We start from the raw sequence: 16,626 nt of genomic DNA, 5'->3' as shown, positions 1-16,626 counted from the left end.
GCACGTAGTACTCAGTAACGGAGCTTCTTTGTGTTGGTGTGCTAAATTTTTAGACAAAGTTCTAAGTTCTAAAGTTGATTTTTTAACAAATATCTTCTTCAACTAAACAAAGTTCAAATTGTGAAGATGTTATTCCGATACTTTTAGAACAAACAAAAATTTCTCCTGATGGTCAGTGTCAAATTCTCAGAGTTTTTTCCTCAATGTCAACAGTGTCAAACGATCGTTTATGAATCATCTCAATGCTTTGTCTTCTACCCTACCCCATGATTGAAAATGTGCACTTTAAACTCGAGTGTTATTTTTGTACAATCACAACTTGAGATGAATCATTCAAACCGAGACCGTTTGAAAAAAGCTGCCATTTGTTTCTGTTTTGATAAATCGATTTTGAAGAAAAGTGAATTGCATTAATTCAACTTGTAGATTATATTTTCTTTGTTAGTTTGACTTTCAGAACTTATTGCTAAAACATGTGTGTTCAAATTTTTGGCAACCCAAGGAACGATGAAATCAGTATATAATTTTAAAAAACGCAAAATTATATGAAAATTGAATTATAAATGCACATAATATTGGATATAGTGTTTCCTGATACTATGCAATACAATTTTTAGCTTCTTCATTTGTGAGGTCTCATGGAGAATACATTTTTTACGGTTTCCAATTGTCACATTAAAAAAAGAAATTGCTCACTCAATCAAGCGAGTTTTAAAGCAACAAATTTTTACTCACTCTCAATGGACCAACTTTTGTTCGATGTATTATTTTATATGATTGTTTAATTTTGATTAAAAAATTTGATCACTTCCAGCAAGATTTTCATCGAGCTTCGCCGGCTTCCTCAGTCTTAAAACGCACTTTTGCGAGAAGTGTGAAAGCGTAGCAAACCCCGCCCACTTATTGGTGTATTCATTCTCATTGTTATTTGCATGCTTCCATCATTTTTTCCTAACATCGAAATGTTGAATACTCTCATTTTCTTGAATTAAAATTTCTGAAAAAATGGAAAGGCACTCTTCATAAAATTATGCGATATTTCTTGCTTCTAAAATTGAGTAGATATAACATACAAACGCTCCTGAAGTCAATCAGAAAGGGTACTTAGCTGCTAGGTGATCAAATTAATTTCCAGCCATTTTTCGAATTTTTTTTCAAAAATAGATACTTCATGTTCGAATTCAAGGCTTTGAACATTGATAAGTGCCCAGAATGTATTTCAGAAAAAATGCAGAGTATTCGATTCAGAAATTTAGTTTTTTCCACCCAGTAAAAAAGCGAATTGAGTGAGCAATTTCTGCCAAAAATTTGAACACACATGTTTTAGCAATAAGTTCTGAAAGTCAAACTAACAAAGAAAATATAATCTACAAGGTGAATTAATGCAAATCACTTTTCTTCAAAATCGATTTATCAAAACAGAACTGTAGGAGTAATGGGTGATAATTGAAGTTTTAGTAAAAATGAAATTTCGGTTTCTGAAAGGATAATGAGTACATATATATCAAAGTGGGTGACGAGTATATATTGAAACTCTATTGATAATTTAGGTGTACTGAAATATCACTGAGCTCTTTGTGAGCTCTTTGTTGAGTTGTTGTTCTAAATTTTACTGTTCTTAGATTTGGCAATTTATCAAAACTTTGATTGAAAATTGTAAAAAATCTAAAACAAATATTGTTGCCGAGTCTCTTACTCTTGTTCCAAAACTTAAGAGACTATCTTTGTCATGTACATCAATTTAGACTGTTTCAATTCCATTGACATGGGAAAAACACGAAATATCACCGAACATTCCTCAGAGTTTTTTTTCCAGATGTTCCCACTTCTCAAGTTCTCATACAAGAGAAGCAAAACTCACTCTAAATTGGTTTAAGACAGTCCAAGTCATACTAGAAAAACGTAGAATAGATTTTAATTACCACTTAGACGGTGAACGTAAAACAATTATCAGAGGCCTTGGATTTTTAATATCAGAAAAACTTAACTTTTCGGAACATTGGAAAAAGTCAATAAATCTAGCGAAATTTCAGCTGGGTCAACATATTCAATCCGTACAGTACCTCCAATCCGAAACTATAGTTAAGGATTCAGCGTTCAAGTGAATGAGCACGATAATAAATGAGGGTTCGCCGGAAAATTTCGGTTGAAAAAAGTGGCAATGAAAGTGGAAATGATTGCGAATGAAATTATATTTATTACAAGAACCAAACAAATCAATGAATCAATAATTAAGGCATAATGAATTTTTTTTATCCATGAAATACATTGATGGATTTGCATAAACAGTTTCAATACATTTCTTGCGATTCAAATCGTTTTGAGCAACAAAACTGGCTGGGTAATAGTTTGGATCAAAATAATACACGAGTCCTCCGTAACTTGCAGGAGCACAGTCACATCGTTCTGGTTTCCAGGATGAACTCCAATCAGGTTGATAACTCTGATAGTGGGGTATCGCATTAAGTTTCACTGGCATTTCTGTGAAATTTGTATATTATAGGAGGAAATTTTAAGGCGTTCAACTCTGGTGATAATAGAGAAAAAAAATTTGAAACAGAAAAATGAGGCAATTTTTCGTGGACAAGTAAGAAAGTTTCTGGAAACTTCTAGTGCATTTTGGAATAAAAAAAATAGAAAACTTGTTGGGAAAATGGTAACCTACTTCCACAAGACAGTGTATGTTCAGGTCCAACAGGGGAGCCAAAGTATCCATTGAACCACTTGAATGCCTTGATTCTTCTTGATTCTCCTGGTCCTCCTGGATTTTTTGAATCTTCTCCAGAACATTCATTATTAATGATTAATGAAGTTGGTCCAAAGATTGGCCCATCATATCCAGCTGCTGAATTCTGTGCACCACTATTCCAGTTTCCCATTAAAATATCATGCATTGCTGGTTTTGGTGGTTGAGGTGTCATGTAGAACCAAAGAGAAGCCATAATCGCAAGTGGTGGATCCATTTTAGTCATTACAAGATTTGGTTCTTTCAATAAGTCAACTGTAATATTTACAGATTTCAACCAATCTTGGAACTGCCCGTAGTTGTAGTTATACGAAATTTGAATTCCTCCTCTTCCAAAATAGCATCCTTTATATGGAGCAGCAGGGTTTGAAATTGTTGAATTGGAGCAGGGATAGAAAAAGGTAATCTGATCAGAAGCAGAACAGTAACGACCAGCAGATGTACATGAATTTCCATCAGTTGGAGAGTGACCAGGTGTTTCTGGGTTTAAAAAGTTACTTGACGGTCCACCTTCAAACCAGTTATAAAATCCTCCGCGGTAGAAACAATTGGATGCCTCTTGATCGGGAAGCGCGCTGGAAATTATTGTCATGACTAAATGTTACCCTAAGAAATTCGTAAAACTGTTCTAAAGTTTTTAAAGGAAAAAAATATACAAAATTTAGTATTTTTTCTAGAAGTAAGAGTTTTATTTGGCAATTTCAACACGTTTGATTTCATTTGCAGTAAAATCTCTACGGACGATACAGTACTCCATCTTTAACTATATAAAACTTACGTATAAAGATAGTTGTTGTTTTCTCCAGTTTCTTGAATTGCATGGGCAAAGAAGGCAGCCAAATCTCGTTTTTTATTCTCGTCCGCAGTATACACCTGGAAGTTATTCAGTTAATACGAAAATTTTCATAGTTATTAGTTTAGATTTCGTACCGTGTTATTCACATTAAGAGAAGTTCCAAACTCTGGAAAATATCTGGATGCAATTTTAAAAGCATCGTAAGAATATGGCCAGCAGCTCGACGGACCCCATCCAAGATTTGCGAATGGAAACAAGTCTTCAAACATTTCTCTGGTGAACCAGGATTCTAGCTGAGAAGCTGGCTTATTGTTTGGGTCACTAGGTATAGTGCATGACTTTGGTGGTCCCTTTCCAAATTTTGCTGCTTTTGGACATGAACTCGCGTTTCCAAAAAGACCAACAGATGCATTTGCACCGTCTGAAACTGTAAAATGCGATTAAAAAGTCATATTAACGTGCAAAATACAGAAACAAAGTTTGAATTTGATATTCGAAATTTCACAAGTTGAGTATACTTGCGGGCTTTCTTGCGAAACCCAACTTTTCGATTTGAAGAAAATCAAAGAAACTTTATATACCCTAAAATTCATTAGATCTTACTGAATGCGTTGGCCGGTAGAGACAAATTAAATGCGATGAGAAGAAATGCGACGAATTGCGCCGACATCATCTGAAATTCAAAATATCGAAAAGCTTAAGGGAAAATACAGAAAATAGAAAAAAAAACTTGTTGGAGTAGACTGATTCAGTTATGAGTAGAAGCTTCTTTTATAGTAGAAAACTGTCTACTGTACCCTGAAACTCTTACTGATCAAGAAACAGTTATCATCCAATAACATTGAACTTTACTGAAATTGTTATGAGACACTTGACAATGTTATTATCTATCAAAAGTAGTATTCACAAGTAGTCCTCAAATTATACTCTGTGAATAATAGAAAGTTTTAATGTTGAAAAGTGTGACATTAAACGGATTTTACAATACAGTATTAAGGAGAAATAGAAAAATTATGTATACGACTATAGTCCTAGGACATAACGCTAGGACAAATAATTTCATGAGACAGTTTTTCCTGAGCCGGATGTGTAGCATTTAAGTTATTCATTTATTTGCAAATACAAGACACTCCCTTCCTCGCTTGGTCTTTGAAGATCCTGTCAAAATACTTTTCTGTAACGTTTGTGCAATTCACTAATTTTTCAATGAAAAATTCGGTTTACGTCACACTTCAAACCATCAAATTTTCTAATATTCACAGAGTTTAATTGAAGGGCTACATTTGAATAGCACTTTTTATTGTTAATAACATTGTCAGGTGTCTCGATAATCATAACAATTTTAAGGAAGTTCAATGTTATTCGATGTTCAATGTTATTCATCTGTTGATTTCCATTTTCTTTGTTTTTTCGATCCGTAATGTACCGTAATGGTAAGTAAACGTGTGCAAAGTTTTTGTTTCCTTGAAACTTTGTTCATTCACATCACAAACTGGCTCGTTGGGACTTGTGAAAGAAACAATTAATGTTTGAAAAAGTAAACATATAAAATTCATTCAAAATATTGATGGAATCATTGAAACACTTGGCAAGCATTGAAAAAATGTAATACAATTAAAAAATTACTCCTCGAAATATTCCAGGAAAGACGAAGAGAGAACGAAATTCCAGTTTTCAGCATTTGTGTTTTCGTATCGAAAATGTTCCCCAACAATTTTAACAGAAATAGTTTGATCATCATATGGAAGCTTTGACTTGATCGTACTGAGCACGGTGACCAGTCGTGCGAGGCAACGCTGAACACCCCATTTTACATCCATCATGGGAATATCGTTTGTTTTGATTGTGTCAACCTGAAATTTTTGATGATTTAAATATAAATTGAGTATGAGCCAACTTGGTAGACAAAGTTTTTTTGGTCTTTGCGGCCAATCAGGATGGTTGGAACATTTCCAAGGAACGATTGGAAGTAGTGTTTCTGGCTGTTCCAGTGTAACCATTTACGTTGCTTTTATTTCCACAAATTCATCATCTGTAAATGATAGTACTGATTAATTTTTTGTTTCTAGCAAATTTCTCCATGATTGTGATATTTAACAGAGCATTATGAACCGAGGCTCAAGATAGAAAGGAATCGAAGTATTTTTTACATGTCAAAAACTGTCCGAGTCGGATTTCGAGAATAGTCAAACATTTTGAACTTCGAGAAAAAAGCAAGATTTTTTTGGTTTGGTTTTCATAGTGAGACCCGGAAGATGTCAAAATAAAAAAATTCTACAATGGATAGTGTCTAATACTCAATAATTCAAAACTTACTTTTGTCAATCGCATCAACTTCAGAAGCGTAATAGACTTTTATTGTTTCGTTCCTGGTTTCAAAAGACGTTCGGAGTACCACTTTTGAGCATGTCGCATTTGACACCTTTTCGTTTGGATTATGGTGGTTTCCCAAGTCATTAAGAGTCATGTACTTCTCAAAGTTATACCCTGCTCCGCAATTATCTATATAGGACTTTCCGAGCTTGTGGAGAAATATTACTCCATTCTTGCGGAGAACTACAATTTCAAACGGTGTTTGGTTATAATTTGACGCTGTTGCAATTTTTGTCAAAATGGATCGGTTTGAAAAAATATCGGCGCCGATTGTCTGAAATCTTCCATACTTTTAGAATCAAGAAAAACTAATGTGTACCTCTTTCAATGAAGTTCCTCGTTTAGCAGTTTTTCGTGTGAAGTCACAAATGGATTCATAAATATCTCCATCTCCCTCGTCTTTGAAGCGCTCATATCCAAAGGTGAGATCCAGAGGATCTTTCAACAGACCAAAAAGATCAGGATTTTCATTTAAACGATTTGGGAGCTGTCCGGGGATTGCAGTCCTATAAATGTTTATATTCGTTTAATTCACTTGAAGCCTAGAAACTCACTTATCACGTTGCTTGAAGTAAGTCCCAACGTGCTCGAATTTGAGCTGAACTTCCATTTTTTATGGTATTGATGAGACTATTCTGAAATGATACAAAAATCAAGATTTGACAAAATGTTGAAAGGTAAAAGATATAAAGCGAGGAGAACACACAAATCGCGGTAAAATTAATACTAAAAAAAGTGAGCCCACCACGACTATTTTAAAAATAATGGTGCAAAAAAATTGTTTTTTAACTTGAAGTAGTTAGGGTTTTGGCAAAGTAGGCAAATCGTTTAAATGAAAATCCTGATCTTTTTGGTCTGTTGAAAGATCCTCTGGATCTCACCCTTGGATGTGAGCGCTTCAAAGACGAGGGAGATGGAGATATTTATGAATCCATTTGTGACTTCACACGAAAAACTGCTAAACGAGGAACTTCATTGAAAGAGGTACACATTAGTTTTTCTTGATTCTAAAAGTATGGAAGATTTCAGACAATCGGCGCCGATATTTTTTCAAACCGATCCATTTTGACAAAAATTGCAACAGCGTCAAATTATAACCAAACACCGTTTGAAATTGTAGTTCTCCGCAAGAATGGAGTAATATTTCTCCACAAGCTCGGAAAGTCCTATATAGATAATTGCGGAGCAGGGTATAACTTTGAGAAGTACATGACTCTTAATGACTTGGGAAACCACCATAATCCAAACGAAAAGGTGTCAAATGCGACATGCTCAAAAGTGGTACTCCGAACGTCTTTTGAAACCAGGAACGAAACAATAAAAGTCTATTACGCTTCTGAAGTTGATGCGATTGACAAAAGTAAGTTTTGAATTATTGAGTATTAGACACTATCCATTGTAGAATTTTTTTATTTTGACATCTTCCGGGTCTCACTATGAAAACCAAACCAAAAAAATCTTGCTTTTTTCTCGAAGTTCAAAATGTTTGACTATTCTCGAAATCCGACTCGGACAGTTTTTGACATGTAAAAAATACTTCGATTCCTTTCTATCTTGAGCCTCGGTTCATAATGCTCTGTTAAATATCACAATCATGGAGAAATTTGCTAGAAACAAAAAATTAATCAGTACTATCATTTACAGATGATGAATTTGTGGAAATAAAAGCAACGTAAATGGTTACACTGGAACAGCCAGAAACACTACTTCCAATCGTTCCTTGGAAATGTTCCAACCATCCTGATTGGCCGCAAAGACCAAAAAAACTTTGTCTACCAAGTTGGCTCATACTCAATTTATATTTAAATCATCAAAAATTTCAGGTTGACACAATCAAAACAAACGATATTCCCATGATGGATGTAAAATGGGGTGTTCAGCGTTGCCTCGCACGACTGGTCACCGTGCTCAGTACGATCAAGTCAAAGCTTCCATATGATGATCAAACTATTTCTGTTAAAATTGTTGGGGAACATTTTCGATACGAAAACACAAATGCTGAAAACTGGAATTTCGTTCTCTCTTCGTCTTTCCTGGAATATTTCGAGGAGTAATTTTTTAATTGTATTACATTTTTTCAATGCTTGCCAAGTGTTTCAATGATTCCATCAATATTTTGAATGAATTTTATATGTTTACTTTTTCAAACATTAATTGTTTCTTTCACAAGTCCCAACGAGCCAGTTTGTGATGTGAATGAACAAAGTTTCAAGGAAACAAAAACTTTGCACACGTTTACTTACCATTACGGTACATTACGGATCGAAAAAACAAAGAAAATGGAAATCAACAGATGAATAACATTGAACATCGAATAACATTGAACTTCCTTAAAATTGTTATGATTATCGAGACACCTGACAATGTTATTAACAATAAAAAGTGCTATTCAAATGTAGCCCTTCAATTAAACTCTGTGAATATTAGAAAATTTGATGGTTTGAAGTGTGACGTAAACCGAATTTTTCATTGAAAAATTAGTGAATTGCACAAACGTTACAGAAAAGTATTTTGACAGGATCTTCAAAGACCAAGCGAGGAAGGGAGTGTCTTGTATTTGCAAATAAATGAATAACTTAAATGCTACACATCCGGCTCAGGAAAAACTGTCTCATGAAATTATTTGTCCTAGCGTTATGTCCTAGGACTATAGTCGTATACATAATTTTTCTATTTCTCCTTAATACTGTATTGTAAAATCCGTTTAATGTCACACTTTTCAACATTAAAACTTTCTATTATTCACAGAGTATAATTTGAGGACTACTTGTGAATACTACTTTTGATAGATAATAACATTGTCAAGTGTCTCATAACAATTTCAGTAAAGTTCAATGTTATTGGATGATAACTGTTTCTTGATCAGTAAGAGTTTCAGGGTACAGTAGACAGTTTTCTACTATAAAAGAAGCTTCTACTCATAACTGAATCAGTCTACTCCAACAAGTTTTTTTTTCTATTTTCTGTATTTTCCCTTAAGCTTTTCGATATTTTGAATTTCAGATGATGTCGGCGCAATTCGTCGCATTTCTTCTCATCGCATTTAATTTGTCTCTACCGGCCAACGCATTCAGTAAGATCTAATGAATTTTAGGGTATATAAAGTTTCTTTGATTTTCTTCAAATCGAAAAGTTGGGTTTCGCAAGAAAGCCCGCAAGTATACTCAACTTGTGAAATTTCGAATATCAAATTCAAACTTTGTTTCTGTATTTTGCACGTTAATATGACTTTTTAATCGCATTTTACAGTTTCAGACGGTGCAAATGCATCTGTTGGTCTTTTTGGAAACGCGAGTTCATGTCCAAAAGCAGCAAAATTTGGAAAGGGACCACCAAAGTCATGCACTATACCTAGTGACCCAAACAATAAGCCAGCTTCTCAGCTAGAATCCTGGTTCACCAGAGAAATGTTTGAAGACTTGTTTCCATTCGCAAATCTTGGATGGGGTCCGTCGAGCTGCTGGCCATATTCTTACGATGCTTTTAAAATTGCATCCAGATATTTTCCAGAGTTTGGAACTTCTCTTAATGTGAATAACACGGTACGAAATCTAAACTAATAACTATGAAAATTTTCGTATTAACTGAATAACTTCCAGGTGTATACTGCGGACGAGAATAAAAAACGAGATTTGGCTGCCTTCTTTGCCCATGCAATTCAAGAAACTGGAGAAAACAACAACTATCTTTATACGTAAGTTTTATATAGTTAAAGATGGAGTACTGTATCGTCCGTAGAGATTTTACTGCAAATGAAATCAAACGTGTTGAAATTGCCAAATAAAACTCTTACTTCTAGAAAAAATACTAAATTTTGTATATTTTTTTCCTTTAAAAACTTTAGAACAGTTTTACGAATTTCTTAGGGTAACATTTAGTCATGACAATAATTTCCAGCGCGCTTCCCGATCAAGAGGCATCCAATTGTTTCTACCGCGGAGGATTTTATAACTGGTTTGAAGGTGGACCGTCAAGTAACTTTTTAAACCCAGAAACACCTGGTCACTCTCCAACTGATGGAAATTCATGTACATCTGCTGGTCGTTACTGTTCTGCTTCTGATCAGATTACCTTTTTCTATCCCTGCTCCAATTCAACAATTTCAAACCCTGCTGCTCCATATAAAGGATGCTATTTTGGAAGAGGAGGAATTCAAATTTCGTATAACTACAACTACGGGCAGTTCCAAGATTGGTTGAAATCTGTAAATATTACAGTTGACTTATTGAAAGAACCAAATCTTGTAATGACTAAAATGGATCCACCACTTGCGATTATGGCTTCTCTTTGGTTCTACATGACACCTCAACCACCAAAACCAGCAATGCATGATATTTTAATGGGAAACTGGAATAGTGGTGCACAGAATTCAGCAGCTGGATATGATGGGCCAATCTTTGGACCAACTTCATTAATCATTAATAATGAATGTTCTGGAGAAGATTCAAAAAATCCAGGAGGACCAGGAGAATCAAGAAGAATCAAGGCATTCAAGTGGTTCAATGGATACTTTGGCTCCCCTGTTGGACCTGAACATACACTGTCTTGTGGAAGTAGGTTACCATTTTCCCAACAAGTTTTCTATTTTTTTTATTCCAAAATGCACTAGAAGTTTCCAGAAACTTTCTTACTTGTCCACGAAAAATTGCCTCATTTTTCTGTTTCAAATTTTTTTTCTCTATTATCACCAGAGTTGAACGCCTTAAAATTTCCTCCTATAATATACAAATTTCACAGAAATGCCAGTGAAACTTAATGCGATACCCCACTATCAGAGTTATCAACCTGATTGGAGTTCATCCTGGAAACCAGAACGATGTGACTGTGCTCCTGCAAGTTACGGAGGACTCGTGTATTATTTTGATCCAAACTATTACCCAGCCAGTTTTGTTGCTCAAAACGATTTGAATCGCAAGAAATGTATTGAAACTGTTTATGCAAATCCATCAATGTATTTCATGGATAAAAAAAATTCATTATGCCTTAATTATTGATTCATTGATTTGTTTGGTTCTTGTAATAAATATAATTTCATTCGCAATCATTTCCACTTTCATTGCCACTTTTTTCAACCGAAATTTTCCGGCAAACCCTCATTTATTATCGTGCTCATTCACTTGAACGCTGAATCCTTAACTATAGTTTCGGATTGGAGGTACTGTACGGATTGAATATGTTGACCCAGCTGAAATTTCGCTAGATTTATTGACTTTTTCCAATGTTCCGAAAAGTTAAGTTTTTCTGATATTAAAAATCCAAGGCCTCTGATAATTGTTTTACGTTCACCGTCTAAGTGGTAATTAAAATCTATTCTACGTTTTTCTAGTATGACTTGGACTGTCTTAAACCAATTTAGAGTGAGTTTTGCTTCTCTTGTATGAGAACTTGAGAAGTGGGAACATCTGGAAAAAAAACTCTGAGGAATGTTCGGTGATATTTCGTGTTTTTCCCATGTCAATGGAATTGAAACAGTCTAAATTGATGTACATGACAAAGATAGTCTCTTAAGTTTTGGAACAAGAGTAAGAGACTCGGCAACAATATTTGTTTTAGATTTTTTACAATTTTCAATCAAAGTTTTGATAAATTGCCAAATCTAAGAACAATACAATTTAGAACAACAACTCAACAAAGAGCTCACAAAGAGCTCAGTGATATTACAGTACACCTAAATTACCAATAGAGTTTCAATATATACTCGTCACCCACTTTGATATATATGTACTCATTATCCTTTCAGAAACCGAAATTTCATTTTTACTAAAACTACAATTATCACCCATTACTCCTACAATACCCCAAAAAGATATATTATTTTCAGAGTGTTTCCATTAGATTTTTCATATAATTTGCTATATATAAAGCGCGTGTCGTTCTGTCACCATGTAGTTCGATCTTTGTTCAGAGCAAAGAAATTTTGGGAAACCTTATGCTGAATGGGCAGCAGACATCGATCGAGGTCTGCGATAGAAACCGCATATCATGTATTTTTTCAAAAACGTCGAGGGCCGCGCCATAGGTAATTGTTAGAAATTCACGTTTACGAGGCCTACTTCACAATCCACCGTCTTGTCCACGTAATCTCGCCTTCTCCACCATTTATTTTATTTCTGTCTATCATAGCGAACCAAACTCGACTCGAAAAATTTGATATTATGGCACGACGAGTTCAAATGAGTGGATCGAACTCCTCCGAACGTTAGGAATCCAATGTAAATTCGCGCAAAGAGAGGTAAGAAGAACTATATCAATTTAGATATACAATGTATTTCCTTTTCAGTACAATTGTGGATACAGGCCCAACTGACCCACGATTGTGCAATGTTTCCATCACTATCACTCCAAGATCTAAGAAGTTCCCAAGATTCGCTGGATCCCACGATTGCGAGTTCAAATTGACGAACGACTCGGAGTATTCTACTCGTTTCGAAGCATGGTGGAGAGCGCCGGAGATCACGATCAATACGGATGGAGGATTGCTTGAAAGTGGAGAGGAACGCACCATCACTGTCACCCAAATTGCTCAATCTAAGAAGCGTAAGAAGATCCATATCAAATTGTTCGTATATTGGAATGGGAACTAAGCCGAACGCCTTCTGCTCAAGACTGTCAAATTTTCAGTGACTATTAAATAAAGACTATATTTCTTCATTTTTTGCTTCCGTAAATCGACACAAGCGCTACAAGCGCTACGACACAAGCGCACTTAAATAATTATTGTAATTATCGCTACGAGATGTTTTGAGCGTCAAATATGTTGCTCAATACGCATCTTAAGAATTTAAAGAAGTGTTCCCGTAATAACAGTTCTGAGTTTTTGCTTCATCAATTTCATTTGCGACTAATCTTTTTTTGAAGTCCCTCCACAACGAGAAGCTCAAACAAATCAACGTCTCGAGCTCCGCCCACCTGATTGGTGGAAAAGGTTTTAAAATGTTTGCTTTTCGCTTATGGTATTTAATAATTTTAAATTATTTTGTTCTGAACTGGTTCCTGGATCGGATGAAATATTTCCCTTTTCTAATAATGTGCATTACGATCTCGACAGCAACTTTCCACATGTCACAAATGAACTCTTCATTATGTTTGCGGTTCAAACAGTGAGAAGGAAATCAGGTTACCAAATGAGAGCAGAATAAAAGCCTACTAAAACGGTGGGAACATATAAATGGGGATAATGGAACATTTCGGGAGGAAATTAAATATTAAAAGAAATTGGGAAATAAAACAACACATAATAATGAAAAAGAGATAAATAGAAAAAAGAAAAACTGGAAGGGAAAAACTCGGGGCTATAAAGCATGGAGACGTGGGTGATGATGAGGGGGAAATCGAAGGGACAAGTAGAGAGAAAAGGCAAAATGAACAAAAATTGAATATATCAACATTATCATGAATGCGAAGGATGAGGGGGGAGGTGGAAAAAGAATAAAACGGTAGCGGTCGATAATGATAGACATGGATAAATGGGGGAAAATGTGTGATGAGTCCAACAAACTAATACGGGGTCAATGAGTTATGGCTCGCGAATTGCTGCAAAACTACGGAAACCCTCAGAATGTCACACACGGGTTCGAACGATTTGCCTCAATTCTCGAGCAAGCAGACGGTTTAACAATATGAACGGGAATAAACTGTAGATTGTAGACGGCAAAGAAGGAAAATGAAGAGAAGATTTAGTTGATGATAACCATTTGTCCGAGCAACTCGGAAAGAACACGAGAAGCCTGTTCCTTTGAAATCTGAAACTATTTTAAAATCATTTCTTTGAATGTCGAATAATATCTAACCTCAACTGGCTCTGTCTGGCACTCGACGCTCTTCATCACAACTTGGTCGGTGGCAACATTAGCGTGCTGCATCTGTGGGATGTGCTGATGGGCAAGAATTTGCTGATGATGGTGTGGCTTACGACCATGTCCCTGAAACTGGTGTGAACTGTATAACATTGCACAAAATTTAAAAATATTTCTCCTCGTTTTTTTTGATTAAACAGTTTCACACTCACACCTCCCTTTGATACATTTCTATAACTTACCGCCAGGCCAAGGGCAATTAGCCACGATGGAGGCTGCTGGAGAGTTTGCTCGTTTAACCGCGTCTAAATTCGAATAGCCGGATAAGAATTATTAGAGCTAATTATCAAGCACGCACAAAACGAGAAAATGATATATAAGAAGCCGGGGGTTCATGCAAAGTCATGCTAGGGACAAGTCATCACAAAAGCGCCGGTTCACAAGCAAGAAACTACAAATACTTACTTCGTTCTCGGAATCTGGGGTATGGGACAGAGATCCAGCGTCGATTGGCTCCGATGGTGGCTGAGAATGCATTTGAGCACCCATTGGTGGTCCATTTTGATTCATTTGATGGAGAAGCGGCATTGGAAGGAATGGTGGGAAACGCATCGGCATCTGAAAAACAAATTAATGAAAAATTGCAAGAGGATAAATTTTATTTTATCACCGGTGGTTGGAATTGATTTTGAAGTCCAGGTGGAACCATCATCATTGCTCCGTGAGGCCGCATTGAGTTCATCTGAGCAATCGTCGCATCCAGTGAGTGCACAGGCATACTGAATGGGTGCTGAAAACAATAATTGTCATGCCAATAAATTATAGAGAAAAATGCATACAGTTCCGAGCAATTGGCTCCACTCTCCAAGCGTATGATAGTTTGGCTCATTTTCAGTTTTCAATTGGAGACCGTCGTTGAAGTATCCCGCTTGAAGCCAGAACAGCATATCCTTTGACATATATGGTCCTGAAATGTATCACATTGAGTTTGAATTTCGTGATTTTTAGTTACCAACCATATTTTTCACTGTCAGGGCCGAGATAGTGCCATTTTGTGTCAATGACAGGTCCATTGTTTCCGTTCTTGTGCATCGCGCCGTCGGTATTTTGATGTCACTAGTGATAAACCCTGCAATTATTTAAAATAAACATAAACAAAATGAATGTAGATAAATGAAAATATAAGCAAAGGCCCAGGGACCTTGTCAACAACAAATAATATTTAAAAGTGAAAATAAATTTTTTTAAATGAAAATTAAGAAAAAAAAAGTATCAATCATCCTTCTCAAACCATCGTTCCTCGTCATCTCGCTCTTTGATAGGATTTGATAATCCAAATTCTTCACATTTTGAGTAGTCGTAGAATCTGAAACAAATTAGATTTTTCCATATGAAACAAAGAAGGAAATTAGAGTTTTCTTGTCTACAATGGACAGCATACAGGACACAAAAGTGGAGAAAGTCTTCTCATCGATTACATAATGGAAAATTGGATGGTCGAGAGGACAAGAAGAGATAGATGAGAGAAAGTGAGGAAAAGGAAAATCTGAGTTAGAAAGTACGTTCGTTGTGATTGAAGGTTGAAGGTCATAAAAAGAGAGACAGTTAGCGGAAATACAGATGTTATCTCATTCTAAACGCACTCTTTATCTTTTCCCGCCAAAAACTTCTGTTGCATGAAAGCCTCAAACTCTCGACGAAGGACTTGTTGCGTTTCATTCTCGTCTAAATCATCGTACTGCTCAGCTTCCTGAAATTTAAGATTTAATTGGACGTTTTCTCTGTCTCAATATCTCACAATTTTAGACAGTCTTTCCATTTCTTTCCGCATCGTTTCAATCTCATCCTCAACTTTTTCAGTGCTTTCTTCGTCTCCCTCCTCCTCTTCTGGCACAAAATTCTCGGCATGACTATCGACATGAGACATGAACCGGTTTATATGATCTCTTCCCCCATCATCAAGGTCCCGCGAGCCTTCCCATTCCCTTTCTTGAAGATTCCGGCGTTCAGCAATCTCTGTACTGTCCTCAAGGCGGTCCATTAGAGTAGACCAAGTAGATTCCGATTTGTCACGAGACACAGTTGGACGAAGATGGTCCATTCTTTCTGGAATTTATTAATATTGAATTTGAACTATTGCAAAGTTTAAATCGATACCTTCATCGTTCAGAAACTTTCCAATCATTGCATCAAAGAGATAGGGTTCCCTTTCTCTCATTTTCGCATCAGAGAAAAATTCGCCTTCTTTCAGAAGATTCTGCATCGCATTAAATCGGTAATTCCTTTTCTGAAACTGATGAAACAATTATAATCTTGTTGAACCACTCCCGGCGTACCTCTTTCTCAGTCATCTTTTGCTGTCCGCGGATTTGCTTCATGATACTCTGAACCACAAAATCATCATTATCAGCGAAAATTTGACCATCTACTGGTTCCAGGTATTTTTGATACCTAGAATTAGTAGAAAGGAATAATATAAATATACTTTAAAAAATAGAAACCTGGAGAGAAAAACTGGTAGTTTCTCCTTCGACAGCGTTTTCAGAATCTCCATTTTTTCATCTTCTGTCAGTTCCTCTTCATTCATTTGCTGATGCTTGAAAAAAGCATTTTTGTCGCTGATGATTCGCGAAAAAATGGCTTCCATCTGAAAAAGTAACGATCCCATCAATGTACGAACGTTTTTAAGAACTTAAAAGACAGAATCAAAGAAGAAACAAATTATGTATGGAAAAAATACATGAAAAATGTAAGAAATTGAGAAAACCAGGGTAAAAACTAAAGAGAATTTTCAACAATGAGCAGAGAGAAAATACGAATTTACGCGGGCTCCGCCCTTTTTTGCAGTTGCCGCGCGCAGTTTATGCAATGACCCGGCACGCATTCACTATTTCCAGCTTTTTATTTCCACAGAG

General features: G+C 35.8%; 4 protein-coding genes, 1 non-coding gene and 2 pseudogenes across 16 annotated transcripts; 3 read left to right on the top strand and 4 right to left on the bottom strand.

Annotated features, from left to right (window-relative positions):
* Window positions 1–2,224: 2,224 nt before the first annotated feature.
* Window positions 2,225–4,212, bottom strand: T26F2.1 (Glycoside hydrolase family 19 catalytic domain-containing protein; the record flags this gene model as incomplete). Of its 2 annotated transcripts, none has more annotated exons than NM_001373152.1 (5): window positions 2,225–2,481; window positions 2,666–3,321; window positions 3,525–3,619; window positions 3,677–3,969; window positions 4,146–4,212. In NM_001373152.1, 5 exons carry the CDS (start codon window positions 4,210–4,212, stop codon window positions 2,225–2,227), a joined length of 1,368 nt encoding a protein of 455 aa, NP_001360372.1. The 2 variants fall into 2 exon arrangements, with proteins under 2 accessions (NP_001360372.1, NP_506473.1); NM_074072.1 differs by having other exon boundaries at window positions 3,677–3,963.
* Window positions 4,213–5,164: 952 nt separating this feature from the next.
* T26F2.4 lies at window positions 5,165–6,525 on the bottom strand (annotated as a pseudogene). The gene is made up of 5 exons: window positions 6,470–6,525; window positions 6,235–6,421; window positions 5,859–6,189; window positions 5,440–5,574; window positions 5,165–5,395 (listed from the first exon to the last, which is right to left on the bottom strand). Coding segments are annotated over exons 1-5 (940 nt in total).
* Window positions 6,526–6,734: 209 nt separating this feature from the next.
* Window positions 6,735–7,971, top strand: T26F2.5 (annotated as a pseudogene). Its single transcript has 4 exons — window positions 6,735–6,899; window positions 6,945–7,275; window positions 7,560–7,694; window positions 7,739–7,971. Coding segments are annotated over exons 1-4 (864 nt in total).
* A 950-nt stretch (window positions 7,972–8,921) lies between these two features.
* R10D12.15 (Glycoside hydrolase family 19 catalytic domain-containing protein) lies at window positions 8,922–10,909 on the top strand (the record flags this gene model as incomplete). 2 transcript variants are annotated; one of them, NM_074071.3, is made up of 5 exons in its annotated part: window positions 8,922–8,988; window positions 9,171–9,457; window positions 9,515–9,609; window positions 9,813–10,468; window positions 10,653–10,909. In NM_074071.3, 5 exons carry the CDS (start codon window positions 8,922–8,924, stop codon window positions 10,907–10,909), a joined length of 1,362 nt encoding a protein of 453 aa, NP_506472.1. The 2 variants fall into 2 exon arrangements, with proteins under 2 accessions (NP_506472.1, NP_001294699.1); NM_001307770.1 differs by having other exon boundaries at window positions 9,165–9,457.
* A 1,123-nt stretch (window positions 10,910–12,032) lies between these two features.
* Window positions 12,033–12,557, top strand: R10D12.18. Its single transcript, NR_069929.1, has 2 exons — window positions 12,033–12,147; window positions 12,196–12,557. It is a non-coding gene; the product is annotated as an Unclassified non-coding RNA R10D12.18 (non-coding RNA).
* Window positions 12,558–12,973: 416 nt separating this feature from the next.
* Window positions 12,974–14,849, bottom strand: sao-1 (the record flags this gene model as incomplete). 6 transcript variants are annotated; one of them, NM_001269621.3, is made up of 7 exons in its annotated part: window positions 12,978–13,657; window positions 13,706–13,837; window positions 13,954–14,016; window positions 14,177–14,329; window positions 14,382–14,501; window positions 14,551–14,678; window positions 14,728–14,842. In NM_001269621.3, the coding sequence occupies 7 exons, from the start codon at window positions 14,801–14,803 to the stop codon at window positions 13,592–13,594; spliced, it is 738 nt and encodes a 245-aa protein (NP_001256550.1). The 6 variants fall into 6 exon arrangements, with proteins under 6 accessions (NP_001379456.1, NP_001256550.1, NP_001256551.1 ...); NM_001373150.2 differs by having other exon boundaries at window positions 13,592–13,663; window positions 14,728–14,803; NM_001392643.1 differs by lacking the exon at window positions 13,954–14,016 and having other exon boundaries at window positions 12,974–13,657; window positions 14,728–14,845.
* An 85-nt stretch (window positions 14,850–14,934) lies between these two features.
* Window positions 14,935–16,358, bottom strand: R10D12.13 (CCD97-like C-terminal domain-containing protein; the record flags this gene model as incomplete). Of its 3 annotated transcripts, none has more annotated exons than NM_074068.7 (6): window positions 14,935–15,077; window positions 15,355–15,461; window positions 15,510–15,817; window positions 15,869–15,998; window positions 16,048–16,162; window positions 16,213–16,358. In NM_074068.7, the coding sequence occupies 6 exons, from the start codon at window positions 16,356–16,358 to the stop codon at window positions 14,984–14,986; spliced, it is 900 nt and encodes a 299-aa protein (NP_506469.2). The 3 variants fall into 3 exon arrangements, with proteins under 3 accessions (NP_506469.2, NP_506468.2, NP_001364613.1); NM_074067.5 differs by having other exon boundaries at window positions 14,939–15,077; window positions 15,869–16,004; NM_001377609.2 differs by lacking the exon at window positions 16,213–16,358 and having other exon boundaries at window positions 14,984–15,077; window positions 16,048–16,089.
* Window positions 16,359–16,626: the final 268 nt, after the last annotated feature.

Source organism: Caenorhabditis elegans, chromosome V (assembly GCF_000002985.6).
Source record: "Caenorhabditis elegans chromosome V".
NCBI classification, from domain to species: domain Eukaryota; kingdom Metazoa; phylum Nematoda; class Chromadorea; order Rhabditida; family Rhabditidae; genus Caenorhabditis; species Caenorhabditis elegans.
The sequence above is the reverse complement of the archived record's forward strand: the minus strand, read 5'-3'. Positions and strand labels throughout refer to the sequence as shown.